Source organism: Lepidochelys olivacea, assembly GCF_965140295.1.
Source record: "Lepidochelys olivacea isolate rLepOli2 genome assembly, chromosome: 1".
Taxonomy (NCBI): Eukaryota; Metazoa; Chordata; order Testudines; family Cheloniidae; genus Lepidochelys; species Lepidochelys olivacea.
Genome location: NC_140411.1, coordinates 155,678,621 through 155,701,372, shown reverse-complemented (window position 1 = coordinate 155,701,372; position 22,752 = coordinate 155,678,621). Strand labels below are relative to the sequence as shown.

The following is a 22,752-nucleotide window of genomic DNA, read 5'->3' as shown; positions in this document are numbered from 1 at the left end:
TTGACAAGGGATTAATCAAATATCACTAATAGTGAGTGCCGAAAGGTCACTTCGCTTCAAGTCACTAACCAACACCTTACCTCCACCAACACTTGGAAGTGGTGGGGATTGTCTCAGCTAATGATGAAGATATGGTGGTAGAGCTGAAGAGTCCGTCCAAATCCAGGAGCAATGTGTCCTTTTGTTTGTTCTTGCTTGGCTTTGGGGTGACATAGACGTATCACTTCACTTCTTTCTCTCCTTAACGTAGTGTTTGTTTAGGTGGCCTAAGCAGGACAAGTTTGGGAAGTCCTGGGGCTCAGGTAGTATTGCCTTAATCTAGGCTGTTGAAAACATCCAGTCCAAACTTGCATTAATTCTGGCCTTCTTGGAACGCCTGGTCCATCCTGGGTTTGCCTCCTCTCCCCCAAGAGGATTGACATTCTTGGACACTTTATATGAGATATAATTCTCCCCTTGAGCTGTTCTCCAGATAGAATCTGAATTTTTCTAGTTCTAAGCAGTCCTGGTATTCTAAGAAGAGGTCCATTGTATCTGCTATTTTCCGATAGGCTGTATGCAATGCACAATTGTGCTCTCCTAGCTTGGAGTCTTGTCTTTTTTAGAAGAAACTTCCTAGACATTAAAAATTGGATGAATGCCTCTTGTAGTTGTCAAATCAAGATAGCCCTAAGTTCATAGTTTCCACCATTCCCTTTAGCTTTTTCTTAGACTCATAGACTTTCAGTCCAGAAGGGACTATATGATCATCTAGCCTGACCTCCTGCACGTTGCAGGCTACAGAACCTCCTCCCCCGGCTCCCGTAATAGACCCTTAATTACTGAGTCCTCAAATCATGATTTCAGTTAGAGACTTTACCATTTACACCAGTTTAAATCTGCAAGTGACCCATGCCCCAGGCAGCAGAGGAAGGCGAAAAACCCCAAGGGTCTCTGCCAATCTGATTGTTGGGAAATTTCTTCCTGACCCCAAATATGGCGGCCAGATAAATCCCGAGCCTTTCTGCAACACCCAACAGTCAAACACTTAGGAAGGAATTCTCTATAGTATCTCAGAGCCCTCTCCATCTAGCATCCCATCACCAGTCATTGGAGATATTTGCTGCTAGCAGTCGCAGGTCAGCGACATGCCCTTGTAGGCTGTCTCATCATGCCATCCCCTCCGTAAACTTATCAGCTGAAGCCAGTTAGATTTTTTTGCCTTCACTGCTCCCCTAGGGAGGCTGTTCCAGAACTTCACTCCTCTGAAGGTTAGAAACCTTCATCTAATTTCAAGCCTAAACTTGTTGATGGCCAGTTTTATAGCCATTTGTTGTTGTTGTCCACATTGGCGTGTAACCTATATAACTCCTCTCCCTCCCTGGTATTTATCCCTCTGATGTATTTATAGAGAGCAATCATATTTTCCCTCAGCCTTCTTTTGGTTAGGCTAAACAAGCCAACCACTTTGAGTCTGCTGTCGTAAGGTAGGTTTTCCATTCCTCTGATCATCCTAGTAGCCCTTCTAAGCATCTGTTCCAGTTTGAATTCATCTTTCTTAAACATGGGATACCAGAATTGCACATAGTATTCCAGATGAGGTCTCACCAGTGCCTTGTATAACGGTACTAACACTTCCCCATCTCTACTGGAAATACCTCACCTGATGCATCCATCCTAGGATTGCATTAGCCTTTTTCACAGTGGCTCGTAATCATCATGTGATCAACCAGTACACCCAGGTCTTTCTCATCTTCTGTCACTTCCAACTGATAAGTCCTCAGTTTATAGCAAAAATTCTTTTTGTTAGTCCCTAAGTGTGTGACTTTGCACTATTAAGTTTCATTCCAGTTTTCAAGATCTGTATGATATTCCGGTTCTCCTCCGTATTGGCAATTCCTCCTAACTTTGTGGCATCTGCAAATTTTATTAGCACACTTCCACTTTTTGTGCTAAAGTCAGTAATTAAAATGTTAAATAACTTTTGTCCCAAGACAGATCCCTGAGGAACTCCACTAGTACCCTCCCTCCAGCCTGACAGTTCAGTTTTCAGTATGACCCATTGCAGGCTCCCCATAAACCAGTTCCTTATCTAACTTTAAATTCTCATATTAATCACCACATTCTCCCATTTAACAAATAATTTCTCATGTAGAACTGAATCAAATACCTTACTGAAATCCTGGTAGATTAGATCTATTGTATTTCCTTTGTTAACAAATCAGTTTCCTTCTCAAAGAAGGAGATCAGGTTGATCTGGCACAATCTACCTTTTATAAAACCATGTTGGATTTTATCCCAATTACCTGTTTATTTCTATGTCCTTAACTAATTTCTCTTTCAAAATTTGTTCCAAGACCTTGCATATAATTGAGTTCAAACTAATAGGTCTGTAGTTTTCCAGATCACATTTTTTCCCTTTTTTAAAAATAGAAACTATATTACCAATTCTCCACTCATAGTGTATGACCTCTGAGTGATTCTTGGTTCCCAATGTTGGGAAGCGGGGCACTTTTCAAAGGGGTACCAAACTTACTCAAGGCATGCTTTTTAAAATTTTGCTTGGGTTTGTGATAGTTTCCAACCATTCACCTGTTCAAGGGGCACTATATAGATTTCATGGAATCAAACGTAGCCCACAAAACGTTGACTACCTAATGCTACTAGGAAAGTCAGGACAAGACACAGTCCTCTGAAGCTCCTCAGAAGTAAAAGCTGGTCAGTGGAGCATTACACTGAGACAGATCTCAGAATACCCTCAGGGCCACAGGCCTTTGTAGTAGGCCAAGAAAACTTCCTTGGGGAGGAGATGCTGTCAAGAGCCTGTGCAGCTATGTGGTGCCTTCTGCCTCCATCTGAACTTTTTCCTACCCAGGTTAGACAAATAGGCTGAGTCTGCTTCCAGCACTTCCCAAAGTTTGCCCCTTGCCAAACTGTCATTTGACAGGCAAACCAATTCAAAGGTATCCAAGTTAAGCCATATTTCATCTATACTAGACAGTCAGAGAGGTGGGGAGAGCCAACAGGAGATGACCACATCTGAGGGGACGAATGACTCCTCCATATGACTGTCATAATTTAGTGCTAACTGGAAAGGGTCTGCTGAAAGTGGAAGGAAGCTCTCTATGTAGGAGAAGGAAATTACAACTTTTTGTCTGAATGCATCCGATGAAGTGAGCTGTAGCTCACGAAAGCTTATGCTCAAATAAATTTGTTAGTCTCTAAGGTGCCACAAGTACTCCTTAACTTTTTGGAAGGAGAAGTGTCTTCTACACACCATCTAATGTTACTTAAAGGGGCAGATGATAACCCAAATACAGCAAAATAAGGAAAATTCCTTGAAGCATAGATAAAAAAATGTTAATACAAAGTAACTTATTTGGTCTCATTTGGATAATTGGAAGTTGTGCTTGAAGATTTTTGCAAAAAAAAAGAAACAATAGACGTGTTTCTGCCAATCTGTTAAGTACTGTCAATGACTAAGGCAGCCAAATGACTATGTATTTTCTCCAAACCCATCTAATGGAAATATCCAGAGCTATTTGGTTTTTATGGTGGATTTTATTGAGATAAAAAGATCTTAAAAGTGATAAGACTAGCAAACTTGCAGCTCTGCTGTTTCAGGTCTGGAGCTCCTCTAGGTGGCTACTCATGGAATTTCATCTTAAACCATACCCAATGAGTCAAAACTTAAGTCCTGAATGCTTTGTTGAGTTTATACAGCACATCAAATAGTACGGGCAACAACAATAAATAGTGCCTGTTATTTGAACTATTCATTCGCATTTTGAGATAGTTATGAGTGCTGTTATATAACTTTCTTGAATATGTTAATACATTGTTAATGGTGAAGTCTAATCAGATAAATGTCTCGTGAGCAGTGTAGGTGGGGTCCTGGCTTCTAATCTTCTTGTTAAATGCACTGTCATTTGATAAGCTATACGCAAAGGATTTCAATTTTTTTTTTAATCTGGTTTTTCTCATTTTGTTGTCTGTAACGTTATGATGCTAACAATTGAACATATCTAAAAGGATTTTAGACATGGAACATTACAGTTCAGCACTCTTGATTTTTATACAATGTGTGAATTACTTATTTTGTTTGCTGAATAAGTATCCAATTAGCGCTTGAGATTTCTTTGATGATGAGCTCATATTGTAATGTACTGTGCGCTCCAAATATCAAGGGTAAACAGGAGGTTCAGCAATTAACCCTTTTTTCCCCTATACAAGACCCAAAATCATCACAAATCGCCATTTCCCATTCCATAATATGTCCCAGCATGCGCTTTGCAGATAATGTCTCAACCACCATGGAGCTCCCCTGGAGCATAGAGCCACCTTGCAAGGCTCAGGCAAGTGGTGGCTTTTTTGTTATATGGAATCACAGAATAATAAAGTGCAGGGCTGGAAGGGACCTCGAGAGGTCGTCTAATCCAGCTCCCTGTGCTGAGACAGAACCAAGTAAATCTAGACTATCACTGACAGGTATTTATCTAACTTGTTCTTAAAAAACTTCCAGTCATGGGGATTCCACAACATCCCTTGAATCATAGAACATCAGGGTTGGAAGGGACCTCAGGAAGTCATCTAGTCCAACCCCCTGCTCAAAGCAGGACCAGTCCCCAACTAACTCATCCCAGACAGGGCTTTGTCAAGCCTGACCTTAAAAACCTCAAAGGAAGGAGATTCCACCACCTCCCTAAGTAACGCATTGCAGTGCTTCACCACCCTCCTAGTGAAATTTTTTTTCCTAATATTCAACCTAAACCTCCCCCACAGCAACTTGAGACTGTTACTCCTTGTTCTATCACTGCTACCACTGAGAACAGACTAGATCCATCTTCTTTGGAACCTCCTTTCAGGTAGTTGAAAGCAGCTATCAAACCCCCCTGCCCCCCCCCCAATTCTTCTATTCCGCAGACTAAACAATCCCAGTTCGCTCAGCCTCTCCTCATAAGTCATGTGTTCCAGTCCCCTAATCATTTTTCTTGTCCTCCACTGGACTCTTTCCAATTTTTCCACATCCTTCTTGTAGTGTGGGGCCCAAAACTGGACACACTACTCCAGATGAGGCCTCACCAATGGCAAATAGAGGGGAATGATCACGTCCCTCGATCTGCTCGCTATGCCCCTACTTATACATCCCAAAATGCCATTAACCTTCTTGGCAACAAGAGCACACTGTTGACTCTCATCCAGCTTCTCATCCACTGTAACCCCTAGTTCCTTTTCTGCAGAACTGCTGCCTAGCCACTCAGTTCCTAGTCTGTAGCAGTACATGGGATTCTTCCGTCCTAAGTGCAGGATTCTGCACTTGTCCGTGTTGAACCTCATCAGATTTCTTTTGGCCCAGTCCTGTAATTTGTCTAGGTCCCTCTGTATCCTATCCCTACCCTCCAGCATATCTTTATCTACCACTCCTCCCAGTTTAGTGTCATCTGCAAACTTGCTGAGAGTGCAATCCACGCCATCCTCCAGATAATTAATGAAGATATTAAACAAAACCGGCCCCAGGACCGACCTTTGGGGCACTCCGCTTGATATCAGCTTGATGTACAACTAGACATGGAGCCATTGATCGCTACCCATTGAGCCAGATGATCCAGCCAGCTTTCTGTCTACCTTATAGTCCATTCATCCAGCCCATACTTCTTTAACTTGCTGGCAAGAATACTGTGGGAGACCATATCAAAAGCTTTGCTAAAGTCAAGGAATAACAAGAAATCCTATTCCAGAGCTTAACTATCCCTATAGTTAGAAAGTTTTTTCTGATATCTAACCTAAATCTCCCTTGCTTCAGATTAAGCCCATTACTTCTTGTCCTACCTTCAGTGGACATGGAGAACAATTGATCACTGTTCTCTTTATAACAGCCTTTAATATATTTGAAGACATTATCAGTTTTCCTTCAGTCTTTTTTTTCCCCAAGGCTAAACATGCCTATGGTCAAGTTTTCTAAATCTTTTATCACTATTGTTGCTCTCCCCTAGAGTCCCTCCAATTTGTCCACATCTTTCTTAATATGTGTACCCAGAATTGGACACATTATACCAGCTGAGACCTCCCCAGTGCTGAGTAGAGCAGGACAGTTACCTCCTGTGTCTTACGTATGACACACCTTTTAATGCATCTCAAAATATTAACTTTTTTGTCAATGGCATCACATTGTTGACTGATATTTAATTTATGATCCTCTATAATTCACATATCCTTTTCAGTAGTACGACCACCTAGCCAGTTATTCCCCATTTTCTAGTTGTGCCTTTGATTTTTCCTTTGTAATTGTAGTATTTCACATTTGTCTTTATTGAATTTCATCTTGTTGATTTCAGACCAATTCTCCAATTTGTCAAAGTTGTTTTGAATTCTAATTCCGCCCTCCAAAATACTTGCAATCTCTTCCAGTTTGGTGTCATTTGCAGATTTTATAAGCATACTCTCACTCCATTATCCAAGTCATTAATAAAAATATTAAATAGTATTGGACCCACGACTGACCCCTGTGGGGCTCCTCTGAATGCATTCTCCCAGTTTATCAGCAAACCATTGATAACTACTCTTTCAACTAGTTATGCACCCACCTTATAGTAATTTCATCTAAACCACATTTCCCTAGTTTACTTATGAGACTGTCATGTGGGACTGTGTGAAAAGCTGCAGTTTAGCAGAATTTTATTCTGAATGTATTTACTTATTAGAAATGTATTTATTTTGGCAAAATTTTATATTTATACCAAGGAGAGTATAAAATTTAAAAAAAACTTGAAACTTTACAAAGCCATGGCATAAGGTGCAAAAGAAAAACAGGAAAAAAAATGCAAAAGTTTTAAAAAGTCAGTTACCTCACCCGACCAGCCAGCTCTAGGCTCCAGCTAGGGTCCTCCAGAATGGTTGAGGCAGTGTGCATAGGGACATTTCATGGAGCAGGAACAGATCATTCCCAACATTGGCACACCTAAATGACTAGAAAGTTTGTTCAAAATCAATTATATGCTGAAGACTGCTGTTACCCATCCTATTTAAATTGTTCAGCGTATAATCTTTAATGTTTTTGTGAAAGATAGCTGCTGATGTGCAAGATCATTTTGATTGCCACATGAGGCAACGCTTAAGAAGTGGTCCCAAATATTGGGGAAATTCAGAAAACTGACTCTTGAGGTATTAGTAATATTTAATGTATAGGATAAACAAGCAAATATCAAATTATGAAAAACTATTCCATATTTTGGGATACTTGTGCAGTTTATAGTATGGAAACTTTCTCCAAAGAAACAGCTGAAGAAAGTATTATAAAGCTGTGGATGTAACTCTTCTTTTAAATATATCTGTGTTCCTGTAATAGTGTTGTGTGTTAATGAACCTTGTGTCTTATTTCAGAGAGATTCCCCCTCTACATCCAGACAGTCCCCAGCTAATGGTCATAGCAGCACTAACAATTCTGTTTCGGTAAGACCTCCAGTTCCAGACAGAGAAAGTGTGCAAATTTTGTTGGTGCTCATCTACCATTACTGTTATAGTTACATGTTTTCAGTGGAAAATTATGTTCTGCTGATATAATCAAGGCTACTACAATTATAACTCCCCATTTTCTCCTTTTAAGGTTTTTTTTTTTCAACAACATATTCTTCTCATTAACATTAAATTAATTAAATATTAATAAGTGTAACATGGCAGGTCACTCATCCTTAAAATGTTCTTAGCAATCCCTTGGTCCTAGTTGCCTCAAAACTAAGCAAGGATTTAAAGTGGAAGCATTATTTCCATTCTAAACTTCTGAAGCAGTGTTTCAAGGAAGAATAATTGCAGAGTAGGTATTTCAGGGCTTTTCCAATGTTGGAGTTTTGAGAGACCTCTGGAATGTGTATTCGTTTCCGCTATCTGAGTTAAGGAATTGGTGTGCCCTCTGCTGTTGTGGTACGTGCACATACTTTGTGAAATATGAGCCTTGCCTGGGTATGGAAAGCAAAAGGAAGTGGCTTTAAACTGCACTACAAACCAAGCTAGTATCATCACATCTTTAACACAAAGTACTTCCAGTTCAGCATGTATCCAGGTAGAAGGTGCTCTTGATTTCAGATATTTCTCAATAGATGTTGAAATTTGTATTGTTTATCATTTGTCACTGTCGTGATTTATATGGCAAAACATTACAAAGCATCTGTATCTGCAAGTTCCTTCTGTAAGATTTCTGTAAGAGTGCTGCTGACACTCACAGTTGGGCGCACTCTGGTAACTTCAACAATGCCATCACTTCATGGGATTGTGTATCATCTGAAAAACCCAGACCAGGGCAACTTTTCCATCAACTATTAAAAGTAAATCATAGTTTAGAAATGATTAGCTTCAAAGTAAAGTATTTTAATTATAACAATGAAAGATAATTATGTGGATGGAGAACTTCAATAAATTTCTGTGAAAAATACTGAACTTGCAACATAATAGACACACTCATAAATTTATTCCTGATCACAATTTAACATTTAATATCTTTCTAAGATAAAATTTAGTAATATTTATTGTAACTATTTCCTATTTTCTAGAAACACATCCAATTTAAAGTATCTATTAAATTGAAAAAGGCATTCTTATAGAAAGCCTCTTTCACTTGCAGGTGCTTTTGTGTTGAAGATGCTGAATCATTTATTTAAATAAAAAAAAAAAAGCACATTTTCTATCTGCTTAAACTTTTACCTGCTTTCTTCAGCTTGCTGCTAAACAGCCTGGGGTGGTTTTCTTTAAGAAATAAGAACTTCTAAGAAATGGGTTAATGTTTTATACACATGTACATGTAACATTTTGCTGTAATGTAACAAATTATACTAACAAATGATGTTGTATACTCTAAAAAAGTAAAATGAAAATTTCTTCTCCTGGGTTGGCTTTGTTCTGCAGGACTTGCCATCAACAACACAACCAAAAGGACGACAGGTGAATAGATATCCTCCATGGAAACTTTTCTAAACTTAGCTGCTAGTAGCCAACCCCTTCTTACCTTTTTCCATTCTGTATGTGCTGGACTATAACATTTAAGCTTGAAGAATGCGTCCATTTTGTTTTTAACTCATTGTATATGGCTAATGCACAGTAATGTTTTTTCCATCCATTTATTTGTGTGTGAGAGACACTGGGAGGTTCATTGTAATTTCAGACTATGTCATTTTAATTATTAAGAACACATTCATAGATACATACAGCACTATTCAAATTTGAAACCTGCACAGGTTTTCACTTTGGAATAAAATACAGCTTTATACTGTGCCAGGAATTTAGATCAAACTGTGGCAAATAAAGGAAGCTTAAAATAACTTAAAACCTCATTCTGAGAAAACTTTAAAAGTTGTTCATTATTTTAGTTTAGTTCATAACTGGTTATTAATGTTTACTAAATGCTAAGGATTACTTTTATGAAGGGCCACTAAATCTGAAGTTATCATCCCATTTATAAGGCTAATTTACAACCCCATACTCTAGCTTCACCAAAACCAGCACGCTGCAAATTTCATGCACCACATTTTATTCCACGGTACAGATTTCTTCTGGAAAATTTTGAGCAAATTTCACAAAGCATTTAAGGGAAAGAGATTATTTTTGTTTCTGATCTCTTTTCAAAGATTTGTATAATGTTTAGCTCTTATCTCTGTAAACTGAATTACAGTCCATCTTCATTTTTCCTGTAGTGCTTACGGAGCACCTTGGTTTAGTTAGATATTTGAGGGTGTGTAAATACCAAACACAAGTAATTACATTTTATATATATAATATGCACCTGAGTTTGTGTATTATGTGAATGCATCTATTTGAAATACATGCTGCAATGTTTGCATCGCTCCAGCAGCACTTTGTCCTCAGTGACAGGTGTCTTCTTTGGGCCAGATTCTGCTTTTAGGCTCTTTGGATAGGACCTTTCTTGGCTGTTTATGGAACAAAGCAGTACTCTGAGTGAGTACGTATGGCAGAATCTGGCCTACTAATAGCAGCCCCTGCTTTTTCGCGGGTAGAGGGAGCAGAGGGCCCTGGCTGCATTGGAGCCAGGTGACATGTGAAACCATCCTTCACCACCAGCAGAGAGGGAAAAGGAGCTCAGCTGTTGGTGCAGGTTCTCTCTCAGAAGTGCATCTTGGGTCAGAAGAGCGGGAAGAGCCAGGAGGCCCTTGATTATTTAATTTTTTTTTTTTTAACATAAGGCACTCAAGGGATTTTTCAATCCCTTCTTACCCTTATGATCTTGGCCTGAAGTAAAACAGTCTTACATAGTTTCATAGGCCAAAGCAGGACTTTTCCCTCCCAAGAAAATTCCAAGAAACTTCTTTAAGGTTTCTGCAAATGCTTCCTAATGATTCTCCTCTGCAGTTTCAAGGAACTTTTCTTTGTTTCAGCTGCTGTGCCATCTTGTAGCACAAGAAGCCCCAGATCCATCTTCATCAGTGACTTCTTGTAGGCCCAACCTTTCCAAGGACTGCCTCTGAGGAAGGGGAAACTTCCTCTGAAACTGAACTAGAGATTCAATCCCTAGCTCTAACAATGCAAAGATTTGGAAATAATTTACAAGGAATATCATTATAACTATGAAATTCAAGGCACTTCAGGATGAACAGATTTTGTAAACGTCTTTTTTTATCAGGCTCAGTCAGCAGAGGGACCTGTTCAAGCAATGGGTTACTCTCCTTTTGTTTCCCGTTTTTGAAGTCCTGCAGTTTCCTTTTGTTCTCTAGAGGTCCCAGGCAGCCAGAGTCTAGTCGTACAGATGCTCTGTGAAACACCCTTTAAGACTCTGTATTCAGCTGACTTTTTTGCTTTCCTTCCCTTGAAGTATTTTTCTTAGTGTCCATCAGTTTGGCCAGGACAGTGGAAGAATCACCATGGGCCCAGAATGGAGTTGGACCCATTCTAGGTTTTTGTAGGGCTCCTAAGATGTATTTAAAGAAGTCCAAACTTTTCCTTAAAGGGCCACAGCAGTCTCTGGATGGAGACATAGTGCATAGGGAAGAATCATACTAGAAGTAAGAGGGAAAAGAAAGGAGGAACTTCTAGGGGTACAAAATATTGATCGCTATTCTAGCCTGTTTGTACCAGAGATGGGGAAAGGCAAGGGTGACTGCAGTAATAATCAAATCACAAAAAACAAATTAGTAAAAAGCAATGAAAGTGTTTTTAAATCCCCATTTTACAGATGTGTCCATTGAGGAAAGAGAATAGGTGACTTACCCAAGATCACACAGAGTCAATGGCAGTGAGGATAAGATTTTAAAATATTGAAAATCCAGCCTTCTACTCTGGCACCTGTCATCAGGTGCTATCATTTTAAATAGATTTCAGGTATGAAGGGCGGTGACTGACGATATTAAGATTGCAGCCAAGCATATGGTAGAAACATTGTTGAGAAAAAGAATTGGGTTAGTTATGTAGTGCCATAATGCTTAGCATCCGGGTGCTATTACTAAACTGTTAGAGATTTATTGGAGCTGAATTTGAAAGGAAGTAAGGTGGATAAATGTTTATAAATGTAAGTAAAATATATTGCTCTGTCTTCCAATCATTTATTTAAAATACATATGATTTAAAGCAAGCAGAGCAAATTATGGTCAGAAAAGTGTCTGTGTACAAACAGCTCCTCTTTACTGTGTGTATCCAGAGACATATCTGCTTACTTTTCTGACCAAAAACACCTATTAACTTTGTATTGCAGAGCCAATAGAGCTATCACAGACTGAGCTATATCTTTTTCTGGGGTATATGGTACCAACAGAATCCTAAGTTCCAACTGGAGAATTTTTCTTACTAGTGAGTCTGCAAGAGCCATAAAGATCCCAGGTTGAGTCTTCAAGGCTTCCAGTTAGGGAAAAATATCTTACTGGCAAACCAAGCACATTTGATGTGGAAGGTGGTATTGTGCCAATAAACACAAAATTTCACAGTGCTGTTTTTACAGTCACTTTTCTGACTATAGTCAAATTTTAAATGAGGGAACCGATGGTGTCACAGACCTGGTAGCACATCCCCTGTTGGACATTCACCAGGCTGCTGAGTTTGGATCCAAATTCTGGATCCTGCATGCTGCTAAGCCTTCTGAGGTAGAGCAGCATCCAAGCACTGTCTCTAGCCTCTCAGGCTTTCTCTGGGGATACAGTTTCCCTGTCTAGTACCCCTTGTCAGAAGTGGGACCCCACTGCCCTAGGTCCCTAGACCAGTTCTGTACCCAGGTCTCCTCATTATCTTTTTCAGAGCCCCACCCTCATGGATACTCTGGTTTAGTTTAACCCTTCAGGAACATGTGACAGTTTTTTAACAAGCAACCCATAGGCTTTTCAGAGTAACTTCTTAAAAACACGTGCATTATTCCTAAGGAAAGCGTAGAGATTTACAGATCCGTACACAAGTAACAAACCATCATCACCACAACCATTGCAAATCCCAAAGGGACATAGCCTCCTTACATATTGAGTGCCAACCAGACTGATCTCTAGCTAGGTCCTTAAGACAATCCAGCTGGATGTTGCATCTGTTTTCCGTCACTGGCAATCTTGCCGTGCCATTGAAATGCTTAACGACCACATAATTGTCAGCCATGTAGCAGCATTCCTTAGTAACCACACTTCATAATTCATTGGTCTTCCATCTTAATAATATTTCTATACCAAGAAAGCTGCCAGAATTAAACCAGTGCTGATGGAGGTGGTTGTGGGGGTCAGCCACGAATATCCTCGTTGCTAAAATTGTCCTGCCACTTAATATGGATCAGCTGTTGAAGACAACAAGAGGTAAAAACATCAGTCACCACTCTTCAGCCTTCCTTGGTGCCCATGTTTCATTGCTATATGGTACAGTTGGCATAATCATAATCCTGTAGATCCACAGCTTTGTAATAAGCCTGATGTCCCAGCTTCTCCACAGAAACCACTGATGAAAAGCCTGGAATGTGGCAGCGGCTGCTGCTATACAAGAATCCACTTCTTTCAGACCACAGCAAACCTTGCATGCAAAAGCCCTCTCTCCGGTTTCCTCACCACTCCAAGCACCCTGTAGGGTTTTGGTCAGTCCTTTCAGGGTCTTAAGAGTCTCCTTTCCCCATTCTCAGCCTGCAGGTTTTTTCTCTCTGCCTCACAACAATTACGGCAGTCAAAAGGTTCTCTCTAGCTGAGAATGCGTGTGTCTTTTTAGCAGCAGCTTCTAATGCCTCTTCCTTTGTTCTGCCTTTCTCCTGGGGATTCCTTTGCTCCAGCCCCCCACTGCAGACAGCCTGAGATCAGCAGTTTCCTTTAGCTTGGCCAGTCTCTTTAGCATATTCATTGTCCTTCTTGTCAGGGTGCATGGTATTTGACATGGTTCCTGTCAACGAGTAGCTGATTCAATCTATGTTGAGGGTTAGTTATACATAGAGTTCATAAAATCAATCAGAATTCATAAAGGCGTACATTGACAAATTTCCCAAACCATCACATCTCATCCGATGAAGTGAGCTGTAGCTCACGAAAGCTTATGCTCGAATAAATTTGTTAGTCTCTAAGGTGCCACTAGTACTCCTTTTCTTGTATCACTAATGTAACTTTGGAAGTTAGGATATCTGTTTTCTATTCTCAGTTCTGTCACAGATGTTTTGTGTGACCTTAGTCAGGACATTTAACACCTTTGAGATCCTCTGATTCATGGCACTACATAAATGCAAAGCCTTATATTATTTAAAACAGAACAGTTAAAAACTTCATGTCTGCTGTGTGTACTCCTGAAAGCATACCCTTTTCAGACTATTCATTTTAATACCATTGTTCTAGGATGACACACAAAGTAAGAAACTGGTATTGAAAGAACTGCAATTGCCTATCATTATTGGTGCCTATGAGTGTATATACAACTGAGAATGGATTTGCACTAATTTAAACTATACAGAGATTACCTAGATTCCACCGAAGCAAATATATTTAATAGGGACTATACTGGGTTTCTTATTACGTCTAGTGAGAATTTGGTTTAGTCTAAAGGAGTACTGATAATTATATAGTAATACTTCTTACCATCAAAATCATTAAAATATAATCCAACTTGAAAATGTGTTATGTAGCTTTTGTTGAAGGTAAAGTACAGTTCAAGCCATGAAATGTAGTACTGACTTTCAACGTGTAATTTTAGATGACTGCTAATAATATACAAATTTAGATTTTAGTTTTAAATTTTCAGTAATACCAAAATCTATATTAAAGATTTGTAGATAAGATTCCACACAGAATGCGAACATTTGCTGTTACTCTTAGACTTTACAATATGTCACCAGTATTAAAGGTAACATCACATTGTCTCCATTGTTTTCAGCTGTCACTTATGTTTTCATCATTGTTTCTTCTGCTTGTAAGCATACAGTGTGTGGTAGCTAGAGGTGCAGATCAAATTTTCACCTACTATACTTAATACCAATGAGTGGTAATATGGCAATGTTCTTTACAAACTCCTGTTTTATAGATATATGTAAGAGCACAATTTGAATATGATCCAGCAAAGGACGACCTCATCCCCTGCAAAGAAGCTGGCATCAGATTTAGAGTTGGAGACATTATCCAGATCATTAGCAAGGATGATCACAATTGGTGGCAGGGTAAACTAGAGAACTCCAAAAATGGTACTGCCGGTCTCATTCCTTCTCCTGAGCTTCAAGAATGGTATGTTTTTTGGTTTTCTATAAAAATGAATTTATCCTTGTCATATTTACCTTGGTATAGAGCAGTGTTCTCAACCTTTCCAGACTACTGTTCCCCTTTCAGGAGTCTGATTTGTCTTGCATACCCTGAGTATCACTTCACTTAAAAACTACTTCCTTACAAAATCAGACATAAAACCACAAAAGTGTCACAGCGCACTATTACTGAAAAATTGCTTACTCTCTTGTTTTTACCATGTACTTATAAAATAAATCAATTGGAATATAAATATTGTACTTCCATGTCAGTGTATGGTATATAGAGCAGTGTAAACAAGCCATTGTCTGTATGAAATTTTAGTTTGTACTGACTTCACTAGTGCTTTTTATGTAGCCTGATGTAAAACTAGACAAATATCTAGCTGAGTTGATGTACCCCCAGGAAGACCTTTGTGTACCCCTGGTTGAGAACTATTGGTATAGAGGGCATGCTGGGTTGGGAGTGGTATGTCTCAGTGGGGGTGCAACATGCAGCAGTGTGGAGATTTTGGCTGGCACTGCAGCCTATAGGGCAGCCCCAGGAGACTGCTGTATCTTACCCAGGTCTTCGCTCCTGTCTAAATTATGCCGGGGACATCTGCAGACCCTGAAGCAGCCTAGCATCAGGGACACAAATGTGGTTTAAAGCCATCTTAGTCCCCTCTTTCTCCTGGGCTGTGAGCTCTAAGAACAGTCCTGATAGCAATGCACCTATAAAATATATGTATTAATATTCATCTCTGTAACTGAACATCTTTAATAGAAGAAAGTTTTGAGAAGTCTTGCTCTACACTCGTAAATTAAAACAGCCTTCTTTTTGAAGTATCACATGTCCTTTTAAATACATGTTTATAATAGAAGAGTTAATACTTCAGTGAAAAATGGATACTGTAGTAGGTTGTCCGTAACAACAAGCTAATTAGTTATTTTTTCCCCTTCACATGCCAGGCGAGTAGCTTGTATTGCCATGGAGAAGACCAAACAGGAGCAGCAGGCCAGCTGTACTTGGTTTGGAAAGAAAAAGAAGCAGTACAAAGACAAATACTTGGCAAAGCACAATGCAGGTATGAGAAGCAAGGGTCTTTGAGACCGGGTTAAAAATTGCTTTGCCAGCCAAACCTTGTTTGTTGTTTGCCAGCTGGCACTGCCATGAATCTAGTGAGTTATATAGGAAAAGTTAAGTAAAGCTGTAGCTGTACCAGCAGTTCTATCCTGATTCTCTGTCCAGTATTTAAACTTATAGTTTAACCAATAAGATTGAATCCAACAAATCTGCAACAAGATTAATTCACTATAACATATCCAACAGTAGTATTGTACTGCTCTGGTTTCGGTATTTCAAGGAACTGTGGAAGCTAATGAGATATAACTTTAGTAATCTGTATAAAGTGTTTTATACCATACTATACTTCCTGTCTACAGAGGACTCTGCCGCAGCATCTAGACATTCTTGTCAATAGAGATTGTGTAAATTAGAACATCATTTGCAAAAGGGTGTTTTCTTGAAGCTTTACAGCTGAAAGAAGAATAAATGGCACTCTGAAGTTAAAAAGTGTGATTTCACAGTTAAACTTCCAATAGAATAACATATAACTTCTGCTCTGTTCTCAAGTTATACCGTAGATTCAGCTTTAAACATATATAACCTTGATTGCATTTGGCTGAAATTAGACAAATTCTTGGAGTTATTCCCTTAATGCCTGCAGTTGGCTGAGTTCTGAGGACTGTATTCTATCTAGAATGGTAAAAAAAAATTAAAAGTGTTTTGATAGACTTTGAAAAATTTTGAAAACTGAAATTTTGCAGACTCATAGGGCCTGATCCAGCAAATCTCTCAATAACTTCAATGAGAGTTGGATCAAGCCAGTAGTTCTTTATGTGGATTTGAAGTATCTTGCTATTTTAAAAAAATTTAAAACAGTCAATATGTTTAATCTATTTTTACTGCATTTTTATTTACATTGCAAACTATGATGGTAATACATTATGATACTCTTGTCATTAGAGCTATTAAGATTTTATCAGAATCACAGGATACATATCTCCAACATTTTATAGTGAAGTGTCTTTATGTTTTACATTAACTGCAGCTTTTCCAGTTGTGACCCTCTGGTGTCCAAAACAGAAAAAGCCCATTACAGTGTCAGTGGAAGCTTTCAGTTTTCTCAAAAGATTAGTCACAGTGTAATGTCAATTGCCATGTCAGTACAGCTGATGTCCTACTGGCCCTCCAGTAGAACATATGGTACTAAAGATAAAACCACTCGTTCCAAAACCCTTGTTGTACTGTACCTAAGCATTAAAAGACCAGATGAATACAGGTTGAAAATCTTTTAATTTCATTTCTTTTATTGATATGAGTTACTCTTACCATTTTAACATTTGCATTTAATTAAAATAGTGTTGCAACCATCTTACAGAAATTAAAAAGAAAACTAGAGAGAATGAGAAATACATGCCAGACTTTCCTAGTGACTTGATATAGCAGAGATATTTCAGGTTACGATGGAGGTGTGCTGGCTTGCATAGTGCTTGCCTGTTTTACTCCTATGGCCAGTGCTGTTAGCCTGTCACCTCCAAGAGCACCATATTTCTCACAAAATATAAAAATAAAAATAGAAGATCATCATCACAAACACAAGTTTAAAAAAAAAGGGTATCCTTGACATAGTACCATTGGTACATATGCCCAGAAACAATGGGCTAATCGGACTATGGGTTCTAATTAGGGTCTGTTTGGAAATCTTGATTCAGTTTTAGTGTCTTTGATTTAGAGAAATAAATTATCTAATGCAGGAGATTGCAGGGCACCAAAAATAATACTATACCTATAAGACATAATTAAGTTTGGTAAATGCAGTACTGAATAGAGCTACCCTCAAATATTATAGTATTCTTTTTCTTGTATATGATTAGATTGATTTCCTGAGGTGTATATAGCCTTGTGAAAGTGAGCAGAGCTATAATAGTTTGTATTTAACCTATGTTCCTGCTCGTATCCTCTGAGTACCAATAGGCCAAGGATAAATTGTTCATCTTCAGAACAAGATAAGGTTATAGTGTGGGGCTAATGAACAATTAGGGTTTGAATGTGTGGTTGCCAGAATCTTATCAGCAGTTCTTATAAGATTTGGGCCCCAAATGGCAGTCATGGTTCTGTGAGATTTCTCATCTTGAAAGGTAGAAATTTTACAAGATCATCTGTTTGGAGATTTCCACCGTTTTGAGTCATGATGTCACAAACTGGCTGTTTTCACAAGATTTTAGCAACATCTGCCCCGGAACTGGAAAATAGGCTCTTTCTTGTTTTGGATCTTACTAGGAACAAAAAACAGCGGAGTTAGTTTGAATCTAAGGAATCTAATTCAAACTCCATAGAGGGAGTCACACAAAAGCATCCCAAGGTAGAATTTGCTCCTCTTTGTTGTAGGAGCATTCACAGGAAATTTTTAACATACATATATTTTAAGTCTTAAGCATTCTGAGTATTTTCCCATGCTACTATTTTATGGAAGAGAAAAGGGTGCTGGAATGTAGTTGGTACAACAGCCTTGCAGGCAACTAAAAATTTATGGTTTCTAAATATTTAGGAAAATAGCTTAGATTTTGGTGTGATTTTCCAGGATATCAGCAGCGCTTGTCACCAGATTGCTTTGCAAATCAAACAATTTATGAAGCCATGGAGAAAATAGCGTAATTGCTTATTATATTAAAAAAGACAGAATTTTCTCCTTTGCTGCAAAGATAATTGTTGTCACACCTCACTTTTGTCCTTAATCAGTTCTCAAGTCTTGGGCCAAGTCCTCAAACAGTGTACAATAAGAACATGCCAGATCTTTCAAAAGTCTGTTTTAAATCAACCAAAGTTAACATTACTTAATAGTTTGTCTTTATTAGATTCAGTTACCATTTTCAGGTGTGTTATAAGATACGTTATAGTGATATTGAAATGTATTGGGAAAAAAAATATTTTTTTTATTTTTTTGCAGAAATGCTATTGCAGGACTTCGTAAAATATCATTCCTCAGATTTTAAGTTATGCTTCACAGTATGCATAAAATAATGACTATTAGAATACTGCCAAGCTTTTATAAAATGCGTTTATCATTTCTTAATGTTATTTATTTGCCTTGTGTTTAGAATATTGCATGGGAAAGTTTATTTTGTGCATATACTTTTTATTTTACTAATATATTACAAGCCATATCTCAATGACCCCTGTACATTTTTCATGCTGTCTTACTCCCAATGGCCTCTGTGCATGTAAGTAACCTGTCAAGTGACAATGCCTCTTTATTTGCTTCTTACTGTTTCCTTTCAAATAACTCCTTTTCTTTATTAGCTAGTTGCACAGAAACATTAAAAGTTGTTTTTAAATGTGTCCCTGTATTCCTCATATCTTGTGTACAAAAAATCATTTTCCACTTGTGTATGGAAACCCTACAGTCATTAGGTAATCCCGTTCAGACCAAAGCATATCTTCTCCATGCTTCTAGTTTGTGGTTAAGACATGAATATGCACCATTTTTGTTCTTTGTTTGTGGTGTTTGTTGTTGATATGTATTTCAGTTCAGGAAGAATAAAGGCTAGATTTTTTTCCAGTGGGATGAGTTATTTGAGGGTTAGATAGTTAAAGTGGCAGAGACGGTTAGCACAAAATAGATATACCACTCTTCCTAATGTTGAATAAACTCGTTAGCTAATTTAAATGAATTCAAGTTACAGCAGAGGCATACTCCATCTTTGTAGGTTCTTGGAGTGAAGAAAAATATAGCCAGAACCTTCCTCTAAAAGTACATTTTAATATTTGGAGAAACTTTGAGGGAGATATTTTTCTTTAAATTGAATTTGGAAGGTTTTCTGACAGACTAACAAGTTTGCAAATCCATATATTTTCTAAGTTAAGAAGTCTTAAATAACTAAACTGACCAGTTTACAGTGTGACCAACAGTGTGTTGAAGTAGTTGTACAAAGGTTTCTAAGTACATTAAATGGATCTGAATTGCAAACTACATTACTGCAATGACTACTAGGATTCATTAAAGCCATAATATAGTAGGCTTCCTTCCTTTTTAAGACCAGGATTGTAATACTGGTAATTCTTATTAGAATGGATCCCCCTTCTTTTTCGTAATTGCTGATTGCCACAATCTTTATCTCTAAATTAAAGCATTCTTCTTTATAATTAGCAGCCTCCTGCCTCATTCCTTCATTAGAATTTTACTGAAATGATTGTGTTACCACAAATATTCTATTATTGGCTATAAGGAGGAACAGCATTATTTTAGTGGAGAAAACTTGATTTGACACACATACTGTACCTTGGCAATTGACAATGATCAGAATAGGCGCTGCAGAAAATATACATTGCAGTTAAATTAAGATTTTACTAAAATGAGATTTTTTTAAAAAAAATAAATATGCCCGCAATATGGTAGAGGTTCTTTCTTGTGCAGAAATGTCATCACTTTTTGTTGCAAATCTTCATTCAGTGTCAAAAGTTTTAAAAGCATGTGAATAAAAATAGCATGTGTTTGAAGAGAACTCTACTTATAATTAACATGGTAGTTGTTTAAAAAGAAAACCACAAAACCTAAATTCAAGCTACTTGCTTATGCATTTCTCATAATTCTCTGATAAAACATGATTACTAAAAGTAGCCTCTACCTTTAGTGTAAATAGATGTTCTCATATTGTATTAATGTTGGTCACTGTCTGTATACTTTATTTAGTACTGCTAATTTCCTAGGCATGCAAAAAATGTGATAGCATGCCATTTTAACTAGTTTTGATGATCTGCTGAATGCTGCATGAAATGACATGCAAGCTGTTCTGAGCCGTTCAATAGCTTTGAATGTTAGTACGTTTTTAACCATTTTTGTGGACTTAAAAATGAATGTTTTTATTAAACTTGCAACCATAAAATGTCTAATTAAAATACATTTCAGTATGGTCAGTTTATATTTTTTAGAAATATGGTTTTGGAATGTACATTTAATATTACTAAAATTACAGTTTGGCATAAATGAAAATCTATTTCTTAACTCACTTCATACACATTTTTCTCTTATCTTTCTATTTTGTGTTGTTTTAGTATTTGATCAATTAGATCTCGTCACGTATGAAGAAGTAGTAAAACTGCCAGCATTCAAAAGGAAAACACTAGTCTTACTAGGTAATTTTGAGTATACCGTATCATTCTAAACAGAACAGTAATTTTAACAGTATGTTTTGAATCTCTTAATGGTGATGAATATAAATTTCCTCTTCGTGTTGTGAATTAGGTGCACATGGTGTTGGAAGAAGACATATAAAAAATACACTCATCACAAAACACCCAGACAGATTTGCATACCCTATTCCACGTAAGTAGCAATGTTAAATATAGCACAAAATTATATGCATTACCTATATGATGATATGCCCAGTTCACTGTTGCATGTGTAATTGTACTCTGTTAAAGCTTAAGTATAAGTTAATGGTGGTTGAATCATAATACTGGGGAGGAGAAGGAGGATGTGGTATGGAAAAATACCATCAATTTTTGCACCTAAATATATACAGCATCCCTTTCATTTGGAACATTTTCATACTATTCACATAAAACCTTCCCCCAGATGTTTGGCATTTTAAGGTTTAAACCTAACAGTCACTTTATTCACATATATTATCTTTTAAGTATTTAGTTTATGTGTCGGATCAGTCAAGACAGGAGAAGGTCTTCAGGTCACAAAATTCCCATGAAAAGAAATGTAAATTGGATTTCGATTAAACATTCTATACATTTACCTTATTTAACTGTTTTACATTACTCTATACAGCCTTGAGGACTGTTACTTTAAGTTCCTGTAGAATTATCCAGAGCTGAGGTTAAGAGCAAAGCGCAGTTCATTTTACTGTTTGCAAATAAATTGTTACCAAAATCCCTGATTCTCCTTCATGACCTTGCTGCCACAGATCCCCACTATAGGATTTGCATGCCCTGCCGCAGGAGCCACAGAACCCTCTGCAGTGTAATTAACTACTGGGGAGCAAACATTTATTCCTCAAATTCAGCGTTCTGAGACCAGGGGCATAAACACCTCCACCAACTAGATGTCCCCAGTTCCACTCTCTTCATCGGTGTGAAGGGCCACAGAACCCAACAGATCCCCTTCATGGGTGCTCAGACATGACAGTGATGGTTGTGGCATAAGAACCTAGACAGATTTATACCTTGTTAGCTTTTTGTTTTATAATTAAGGTTAGACGAGTTGTAGTTATGGGAAGTTAGTTGTTTTTGTAGTTAATGGAGCCCTCGGTGTTAATTTTTAGAACCTGTCTGTGCTGGCGGACACAGAAAAATCATATGGGTTTAAGAAAAGTTCTTCTTTGCCCACAAAATCCTTGATTGTGTTGGTTACTCCCACTGCCTCAATTGCTTCCCCACTAAACTCCCTCTTAGAACCCCTTCGTTATGGCTTCCACCCTATGCTTTTCACTGAAGCCATTTTTACTAAGGTCACTAATGACCCTCTCATTGCCAATTTTACAGGGCTTCTCTCTCTCCCTGCTGCTTTCAGCAATCAGTTAATTCCTCTCTTACCACTCACTCTCCACCTGTGGCTTTTGGGATTCTGTTCGTATGCTTGTAATTTTCTGACTATTCAATAAGCCTCTCCCTGGGCAGCTCCTTTTTCTCTACACTGCAATCATGCTGTCATTCATGGCTCTATCTGAGGCCCCCTCCTTTTCTCCTATACGCATGCTCGCTCTCTCGCTCTGGCAAATTGATCCATGGTCATGGTTTAAACTACTATGTATATGGTTATGACTCCTAAAAATCCTTCTGTCACACTGTCTGGAGTGGTTCACAACCATGAGTGCCAGACTCAAGGCAGACTGTCAGAAAGCGGGCCAGACACCCCAACTGGTGGTATGTTCTGTAATTAGATTTCACCAACACAGTAGCAAATGTGAGCTTGTGGATCACTGTAAGTCTTACCATGGGGTCACCCTTGGCCACTCCAGTCTATCTTGCCACCCAGGCAAGCTGGACTTAGTGATAAATGGTCACGTACATCAAAAATCACAAAATATTCAGGTTGTTGCCAGTCCCAAGAGAC

General features: G+C 38.1%; 1 protein-coding gene across 13 annotated transcripts in view; it reads left to right on the top strand.

The window, feature by feature from the left end:
- The window catches only part of CASK (calcium/calmodulin dependent serine protein kinase), a 420,545-nt gene that overhangs the window by 385,504 nt on the left and 12,289 nt on the right, over positions 1 to 22,752 (top strand). For 7 of the 13 annotated variants that reach the window (XM_084635067.1, XM_084635056.1, XM_084635062.1 and 4 more), the window contains 6 exons: positions 7,360 to 7,428; positions 8,875 to 8,910; positions 14,434 to 14,630; positions 15,596 to 15,711; positions 20,742 to 20,822; positions 20,932 to 21,012. In XM_084635067.1, coding sequence (XP_084491193.1) covers positions 7,360 to 7,428; positions 8,875 to 8,910; positions 14,434 to 14,630; positions 15,596 to 15,711; positions 20,742 to 20,822; positions 20,932 to 21,012 — 580 coding nt within the window. The remainder of the gene's footprint in view (positions 1 to 7,359; positions 7,429 to 8,874; positions 8,911 to 14,433; positions 14,631 to 15,595; positions 15,712 to 20,741; positions 20,823 to 20,931; positions 21,013 to 22,752) is intronic. The other 6 variants (XM_084635057.1, XM_084635066.1, XM_084635061.1 and 3 more) reach the window with 5 other exon arrangements.